Here is a 9,662-nt window from a genome sequence, read left to right on the forward strand (position 1 = left end):
ACACACACACATTAAAAAAAAAAAAAAAAAAAAAAAAAAAAAAAAAGACTGTAGCTGGGCCAGGTGGTTAACACATGTAGTCCTAGAATTTGGGAGGCTAAGACAAGATGATCACTGTGGCCCAGGTTACATAGTGAGTTCCAGGTCAGTCTGGGCCTCAGTGAGATCAAACGAAACAACCAAGAGAGGATGGTTGTAGATATAGGACAAAGAACATGAATGTCTTCTACATAAAAATCCAGCATAGTTTTCTTAACCTCAGGCCAGCTGAAATCATGGGGCAAAGGTGCTTGCTACCAACTCTCACCTGAGTTCAATCCCTGGACCCACATGATGGAAGGAGGGAACCAAGTTCTGAAAGCTGTCTTCTGACCTTTACACATGCGCGCACACACACACACCCATGCTCTCCAGTGTCTTGTTTGCTCTCCTCCTGCTAGTAGCACTGTGTTAATCAGACTCGGAGAGAGGTAGATCATAGGTATTGACAACATTTGTCCTGCAGGCTATCACCTACCTATGATCAGTGAACTCACTATGTAAACTGGGCTGGTCTTTAACTCACGGATATCCACCTGCCTCTGCTTCCCAGGTGCTAGGATTAAAGGTGTGTGCCCTCACACTTGGCTAAACCACCATACTTTTAATTGTTCCTTGGTAACAACTTAGTTTTTCCCTCCCTCTTTCCCTCCCTTTCCCCCTTTTGACAGAAGGCATCACTTGTAGGCCAGGCTTGCTTGGAGCTCATATCTGCTGGCCTCGAATCCATGGCAGTCCTCCTGCTTTAGCCTGCTATTATAGGGAAGAGCCTTGCTAGGATTATTTTTCCAAATGCTAAAAGTTATTAATCAAAAATGTAACTGCATAGTCATCACCTCACTGTATTCTAATCACAGTTGCTTTGGAAGAATCAAGCCTGTTTTTTGTTTTGTTTTTGTTTTTTGTTTTGTTTTTGTTTTTTGTTTTTTTGAGACAGGGTTTCTCTGTGTATCTGACTGTCCTGGAGCTCACTCTGTAGAGGAAGCTGGCCTTGAACTCAGAGATCTGCCTGTTTCTGCCTCCTGAGTATTGGGATTAAAAGTGTGAGCCATCATGGCTGGCTCTAGAGGGAATTGCCTCAGCTTGCTTTCTAGATGATGTAGGATATGAGCAAATAAATAAAATCACACTCTGGGAAGTGGTAACAGATGCAAATGACTTTAATCAAGTTAGCCATTCTTGAGGCCACTGCCTTGTGTGTCCTTGCTTTCAAGCATTGGTAAGTTGTTCAGTTGTCATCTTTACTCCTGCTACTGTTCCCTTTGCAGTAGTCAAACACTGAAAAGAGGCTTCTCACCAACCCCTCAAGTTTACTTGTTCACTGGAAAACATTACACTTATGATCCTGCAATGGGGCAGAGGCAGGAGAAAGGGTTGGAAGGACCTGGAGCTTAGTGTGGAGTTAAAGTGTACCACCATACTGGTGTGTTCACTAACCTGGAAGGTATCCTGAGATGTTGAGCCTAGAGATCTTATTTGGAGTCTCTTTTTGTAGGCATGATTAAACCATTGTCATGTGGTTGGACTCAACCTTTTTCAGTCTCTTTCTAGGTTTTAGGATGGGTCTGAAGGTTCCAACCTCTACTTATGAGGTTGGATTTTTCTGGTGACAAACCCTTACTCTGAAGCTATCTTGCCTGCATCTCCTAAATGAGCTCTGTCAATAGAATGAGTTTGTGCTATTATTTATAAGAAATGATCTAGCTATTACTAGGAAATTGCAAGGGATTTTGAAGCCACTTGTCATACTTGCATACTCTACTTCGTTATGTGGAATTCCAACCTTAGCTTTTTATTAAGAACAGATTGGATACAATGATTCTTACAGTTCATTTTTGTTTTTTGAGACAGGGTTTCTCTGTAGCCCTGGCTGTCCTGGAACTTGCACTGTAGACCAGGCTGGCCTCCAACTCACTGAGGTCTGCCTGCCTCTGCCTCTGAGTGCTGAGATTAAAAGCGCGTGTCACCACACCTACCTAGAGTTTATTTTTAATTGTTATTTTATTATTTACCTGTGTGTGCTTATTTACCTGTGTGTGCATGAGTATGTGTTCACATGTGGAAGTCAGAGGACAACTGTAGGGGTCAGTTCTCTTGTGTTAGTCCTGGGGGTTGAATTCAGCTTGTCAGGCCTGGCAGCAGGTACCGGACCCCTGAATCATCTTGATGGCTATGTTTTATTTTTGTATTGCTTCAGCAATTGCCTGCTATTCAGTTTGCAGAATACCTCCCCTAGGACGGTACCAGGCCTTAAATCCAGAATCTCACTCACTCTTAAAAGTTTTGGGGGGCTGGAGAGATGGTTGAGTGCTTAAGAGCACTGGCTGCTCTTTTAGAGGAGGACTTGTGTTCAATCTCCAGCACTCACGTGGCAGCTGACAACCACCTGTAGCTCCAGGTCCAGGAGATCCCACACAGTCTCCTGGACTTCATGTGCAATGCATGCTTGTGGCATAAATACATATGCATTCAGAGGAAATGCCCACACACGTAAAATAAATAACATCTTAAGAAAAGAAGTGTTAGAGAAGCGTTGCACGGTGGAAATGGTTTCCCTGGCAGTGCTGGCATACCTGGACAGAGACGTCCAGTCAGGTAGAGCTAGAGGTCCTCCATTCATACAAAATTAGAAGGTTTGCTTTATTAGCCACTTGTGTCCATGTAGATTCATACATGGTAAGGATGTATGCTGCATCCATAGTGGCTTACTACAGATTATATAGCACAGTGGTGGAGACAGTGAGAGCTGTGGTAACTCTGGGGCGTCTTTAAGTTGTGGTAGGAGAAGTGCCTTAAAGACATGATAAGATATAAAAGTACAGTTGCCTGCTATTCAGTTTGCAGGAAAAAAAAAACTACAGAAGAGACAATAGTTTTAGATGAGGAAAACCACGTAAGGAGGGGGACAGGACTCATTGTGGCCTGTTAGTGGGTGTACCTGTATGAAGCATAGAATGCTGCCTGAGTGGGTGGCAGCAGTGGGACATGGGGTGAGGTGGGTGAGCTGCGGCTGGACTGCACCCCTTTCTTTCCTTCCCATTAGTGTGGTTCAGTGGGAGCTGGGAGGAGGGAGAGAGTCCAGGAGGCTAAGCTGGAAGGTGAGGGTGTGGACGAAAGTGGAGTGGACATTTATATTGTTGGTGGATTGGTGGGGGCTAGAGGTTAAACGAAATACCAGAATTAGGCAAAAGGGCAAGCAGAGACAGACGTAAAACCACAGGCTAGGTTTAGCCGGGCAGGCGCCAGTGGTTCCAGCACTCAGGGCTGCTTGGAGGACTGCCTGGGAGTGTCAGACTAACTCGGACAGTGTGGTAGGTCTCCTCTAATAGTAACAGAAATTTAACGGAATTTCAATGCAAAGTAGGAAACCTGAATCGGGGTGGCAGTTTGTCTTGCTCTGTAGAAACACTGTTGGCTCTAGATGAGAACTCTGAAGCCTGTAAAAAAAAATTTTTTTTTTTTTTTTTCATGACAGGGTTTCTCTGTGTAGCCCTGTCTGTTCTGGAATTCACTCTGTAGGCCAGGCTGGCCATGAACTAAGAAATCCACCTGCCTCTGCCTCCCAAGTGCTGGGATTAAAGGTGTGCACCACCACCGCCCGGCCTGTACTTTTTGTAAAAGGAAGGCATACAGTAGCCTTGTGCAGAAGTGTTGTGAACATCTAAGACACATGGAAGTGCTCCAGAAATTTTTGTTGGGCCTAGGATAGTGCATCTGCCTAGCCTGTGAGAGGTCACTGTTTGATCTCAACACACACGGACTCCATACACATGACAGGATATAAAAGAATATATCTCATTTATCACTATTTAGACTAATCTTACTTGATATATGTAAATCTAGAAGTTACCATTTTTTTTACCACCAAAATAACTTAAAATAGTACTTAGTGGCAGTTTTTAGTAGAAAAAAATAAAAATATATGGAAGGCCAGGTGTGGTGCTGACACATGCCCTTAATCCCAGGATTTAGGAAGCAGAGGCTAAGGGATTTCTGAGTTCAAGGCCAACCTGATCTACATAATGAGTTCCAGGGCAGCCAGAGCTTTATAGTGAAATCCTGTTTGTGGGGGTAGGGGTGGGGCAGAGGGAGGGAGAAGGAGAGGAAGGAACAGTGAAGGTCATTCTCAGCTGTATATACATTTTTGAGTTCAAGGTCAGCCTAGGCTACATGAAACTCTGACTCAGACAGTGCTCCTAGTTCAAAAAGGACTAAAGAGATGTAAAAGCCATTTTCATTTTCATTAGTAGTGAATAAAGTCAAGAGATTGGATAATAGTACTTACTGTATTTGAAGTCAGTTTCCCTTTTTTGCATGCTTTTATATATATATGTGTGTACACACACACACAAATACATAGGACAATCAAAAAGTCTGTGGAGGGGCTGGAGAGATGACTCAGTAGTTAGGGACTTGGGACTTAGTAATAGTAGTTGTTGCTCTTCTAGAGGACCCAGAGTTGTGTCCTAGTACCCACATGGGCAGCTCACAACCACCTGTAACTTCAGCTCCAGGGTATCCTGTACTGTCTTCTGGACTCTTCTGGTACCCACACACGTCTACATATGCCCACACACAGACACATGTGTACACATAAAATAATAAAAATAAAAGTATTTTAAATAGTGTATAGAAATAGAGCTAGAAGCTACCTGTTAAGCCGTATAATTTGTCTACTTCACACTGTGCTGCTGTAACCAGGGTAGTGCCGTGTGTGTTTTGACATTCATCATTTCCCAGTCATTTAGAAAAGGACGGGACTGTTCTTAACTCTTAAAAATTGCCGTCTCTCATATTTGGACTTGTATTTAGGATTTGTGCTTTGTTCCTGTGGCAGGGATTAACTAGCAGTCATCTGTTTTTTTCTAGGGTCTCCGACAGACTTGGTTGGTAAGCACTTAGGTTTGACAGCAGTAACTGCATGATCAGAAACGTAGTATCTGGAGTAGAGAAGTCAGATTTCAGAATAAAGAGTGAGATTTTTAACTGTCCTTTGTTAAAAAGATCACTGGGACAGAAAACTTTTGTTTTTTTAAAGAGTTGTTACCAACCCCTTAAATGCAGAACACAAAGGAAGGAGTGTACCATGGAGGGATCCAGGCACGCTGAGGTCCTTGTGTTGCTGAGGATGGAAGCTGGTGCGTTCTCTTGTGACCAGAATTAATAATGTCATTAGACACAGAGCAGCCTGTGCACTAACTTGAGTTCCACTTCAGGGAACTTATGCTGTAGAGTATGAGTTACAACGTTACTCATAAAGGTGAAGATTTAGAAATGATCTTTAGAAATTTAGTTTAGAAAATTAAGTAGCTTATATTATGAGATAGACTCTTATACAACTCTGAGTAGGTAATGCAGGAAGGGTTTTGTTACTGTACTCTGTTCTGTTTTCTCCTCAAACCTGACATCCTAGTCCCTCAGGCTCCTAGGCGGCTGGAGTTAAAGGCAGGCAGGCAGACAGGCACCGGGAAGTGCTGGTACACCCGAACTGTAGCAGGCCTTCGGAAAAGGCCTTAGAGTTGTCTTCCCCCTTACAACTAATCAATTCCCTATGTGGCTACTGGATTTGAGTTTCTGTACTACCAAAATGTTTTGTTAAGTAATGATTTTTCTTTTAACAGCTAGAGTTGGGAAGACATCACTGATTATGTCGCTGGTCAGTGAAGAATTTCCAGAAGAGGTAAAAGCATTTAATTGTTGTGAGTTGTTTTTTCTTTTTAAATAAAAAGTAAGTTAAAATGATATCAATGCCACCTTCATGTGTTTCTTCAACAGTTGGGACGTTTAAAAAGCTCATTAGTTTACAGAGGACATCACCTTATGAAAGAGCCTAAGTTCTTCTCACTTTATGCCTTTGACTTTACCATTAAATTTTTTTTTTTACATTACATGAGTGTGTTTGCACGCATACACACATGTCGTGGCACAGTGCGGAGATCACAGGACAGCGTGTGTGAGTCACAGTTTTCTCCTCCCTCCACATGAGTGAGGCCTGAGAGTCCACCTCAGATTGCCAGTCTGCTTGGCAAGTCACTGAGCCATCTCACTAGTCAGTCACCTTGCCATTTGTCATTTCTGGATCTTGGTCATCTCATTTTTAAAGTGGTGGGGAAAAGGATCTGGAGATCATATCATTTGTATAGTCTGTTCTTAGAGGTAAAATGTTTTTCAGACATGAAAGATGCAGGGTGTTGCGTGAATTGAAACCAGATTACGGTCTGGGTACCATTTACCTTCTGCCTGGTGCTGTTCAGTCCCTGAGGGTTTTGTCACTAGAATTCCGATGCAACTAATATTACCTACAGTCTTCATTTTATAAATTAGAAATGAATTAATTCTATTTTATCTACAGATACATAGAATTGTTGTATATGACATTACATTAGTAATAATGAAATGCCACCAGAAACCAGTGGTTTTAGGTTTGTTATTATAACTACTATTATTACTGTTTGAGACAGGGTCTCATGTACCTCAGGCTAGCCTGAAACTTAGGATGACTTTAAACTCCTGATCCTCTTCTTCTACTTCCTTGGTGCTGGGATTACATGTATGTGCCATCATACTGGGCTAAACTTACTTTCATTTTGGAAATTCCAGTGTGAGGGATGCTGGCTAAGCCCTCCTGGAGCGTCGGGATCTTGGGGTCGAGAACAGCATCAGTGCAGCAGCAGAGCACCAGTTTGGATTTTTTTGTTGTTGTTTGTTTTGTTTTGTTCTAGGGACACAGTCTGTGGTTGCCCTCAAACTTTCTGTGTAGCCAGGCTAGTCTTGAACTTCTTGCTAATTCTTCTACCTCTGCCTCCCAAATGCTGAGATTACAGGTCTGACTTGGTTTTTTGTTCCAAAGTAGTTTTTTTTTTTTTTTTTTTTTTTTGGTTTTTTGAGAAAGGGTTTCTCTGTGTAGCTGTGGCTGTCCTGGAACTCAGAAATCTGCCTGCCTCTGCCTCCCGAGCGCTGGGATTAAAGGCGTACGCTACCACGCCCGGCCCAAAGTAGTATTAATGTCAGAGTTTGAGGCTGGAAAGATAACTCCGTACTTAAAAGCACTTGCTGTATTTCCAGAGAACGCATGTTCAGTTCCCAGCACCTGTTAGTTGATTCGTAGCTGCCTGTAAAGCTCATGGCTATCCACTCTCTGACATGTGGGTTTCTGCCTCCTAACACACATACACACACACACACACACACATACACACATACACACACACGTGTGGCATGCAAGTACCCGTGCCTGCACACACAAGTAAAAATAAAATTAATGTCAGAGTTTGCATTAATCCTTTCTTTAATCTTGTTTAGAAAGAAATAATCTTTTTTTGGTTTTTTGAGACAGGGTTTCTCTATGTAGCCCTGGCTGTTCGGGAACTCACTTTGTAGACCAGGCTGGCCTCGAACTCAGAAATCCGCTTGCCTCTGCCTCCCAAGTGCAGAAAGAAATAATCTTATAGTTTTGTTGCTGAGGTAGGAATTTGATACAGTGTCTTTGTTGTTCTGGATTTTTGTGGTAGCTGGGATTGATTCCAGGGCCTTGTGTATACCAAGCAGGAGCTTCAATTCACTGCTGACCGTATCTCTCCCCTGCGTAGCCGTTTCAGCATGCACAATTCCATGGCTGCTGCAGAAGAATCAAATAGTAATTCCTTAATTTGAAAAGTGGAGTATATTATAGACTCGTTAACATTAATTGAGAATTGGGGTATAATACCTAAAGTTCTCATCAGAAGTTTATCTGAAGAGCTAACAAGATGGCTCAGTGAGAAAAGACTGACAAGACTGACAAGACTGACAACCTGATTTTAGTGTCCAGGACCCACATGGTGGAAGTATAAAACTGACTCCATACTGAACTCCACTTGTGTGCTATGATGCCCATGCACATAAATAAACAAACAAGTTTAAAGAATCATAGTGAGTTTCAATCCAGCTGGAACTGCATAGTGAGACCCTGTCAAAAGGAATAAATAAGTTTTAAATGTTTAACTGAAGTTAGAGTTGTTTTAGGATGTTCCTCTTGAGTGTGGATACTTTTTTTTTTTTTCCTTTGTAATTAAAAGTCATACAGTTGGGGTTGGAGAGAAGGCTCAGTCAGCACTTAAGAGCCCTGACTGCTCTTCCACAGGACCTGGGTTTGATTCCCAGCACCCAGATGGTAGCTCACAGCTGTTTGTTACTCCAGTTCCAGGAGATCCAGTATCATTTTCTGGCCTCTTGTGGCATCAGATATATGTATGGTTCACAGATAATGCATGCAAGCAAAAATCATACACATAAAAATAAGTTAATTAAAAAGAAAGGACTGAGCCTCTACAAGACAGTTTTGTAAAGAAAACATGCAGTCTTTCTGAAACATGGAATTATTAAACACAAGGCATATGGAGCCATACAGTTTTCACCCAACTTAGACAAAATTAATGTGTAATGGCTACCTTGAAGGTCGTCATTTTGTTTTGTGTTTTTTTGTGGGTTTTGCAAGGCTGAGGATTAAACCCAGGACCTGCATGTGCTAGACAAGTTTTCCATCACTGACTTACACCCCTCAAGATTGCCTTGGATTAACTTAGCTCCTTATCTGTAAAGTATCTTAAATTCTTAACAAAGTAGAATGAAAACCATGTATTTAAAAAATCTAATATTTCAGTATCAAATTGAATCGTTTTAAGTTTGTGAAAAACTTGAGATACCCTGACTACAGAGGTGGAGTTTCCTTTTTCCCTAGGGCCGGACATTCGCTCTGCTGTGAGTTAAACTCCAGCTGGATATTTATTGTTAAAACCTTTTATTGTATTTTTGTTTTGTCTTTTATTTATTTACATTTTTGTTGCATTTTTTTTATGTGCATATATACCACAGTACACATTTGGTGGAGGCTCTCTCCTTTCACCGTGAGGGTTTGGGGGTCACACTCAGGTGGTCAGACTTAGCAAGCATCCATACCTACTGATGTTGCTGACCCTTAAAATATATTTTTATTGTAGTTTTGCTTATATGATAAAGCACCTCAATGAAAGTATTTTAAAATGCAGTGAATGACTACAAAGACAGCTCTAAACAGAAGGGCCTGATACAGATAAATCTTCATGGTCTGTTAGTAAGTGTGATGCATAACTTCACCACATTTATTTTTATATTTGTTGTCAAATAAAGGTTCCTCCCCGAGCAGAAGAAATCACCATTCCAGCTGATGTCACCCCTGAAAGAGTTCCAACACACATTGTTGATTATTCAGGTAATGGGTGGCCTTTGATGGGTGAAGGAGGCTCTAAAGTTAATGTAACAGCCCTGAAATAAACCTCATCAAGCTTTAAAAAATGTTTAAGATCATGTGCTACTCTTGTAGAGGATCTGAGTGCAACCCCCAGCACCCACATCAGGGTCACACCTCCTGTAACTCCAGTCTCAGGGTTATCCAGTACCTCTGGCCACCACAGACACATGGTACATGCATGTACATACACACATGCATATTCAAAAATGAGTGAGAAAGTTCTGAATTTTAGAATTTGTTGAGGGGCAAGAGATGTAGCTCATTTACCCAGTGTTTTCCTAGACTGATTAATTTCCAAGATCACACAAAGATATATATATATATATATATATATATATATATATATATATATATA

General features: G+C 41.6%; 1 protein-coding gene across 1 annotated transcript in view; it reads left to right on the top strand.

Annotated features, from left to right (window-relative positions):
• Rhot1 (ras homolog family member T1) overlaps window positions 1-9,662 on the top strand; it is a 63,622-nt gene that overhangs the window by 5,684 nt on the left and 48,276 nt on the right. The window contains exons 2-3 of the mRNA XM_021212699.2: window positions 5,661-5,719; window positions 9,187-9,268. Of these exons, the coding sequence (XP_021068358.1) occupies window positions 5,661-5,719; window positions 9,187-9,268 (141 nt within the window). The remainder of the gene's footprint in view (window positions 1-5,660; window positions 5,720-9,186; window positions 9,269-9,662) is intronic.

This window comes from Mus pahari, chromosome 14, assembly GCF_900095145.1.
Source record: "Mus pahari chromosome 14, PAHARI_EIJ_v1.1, whole genome shotgun sequence".
NCBI classification, from domain to species: domain Eukaryota; kingdom Metazoa; phylum Chordata; class Mammalia; order Rodentia; family Muridae; genus Mus; species Mus pahari.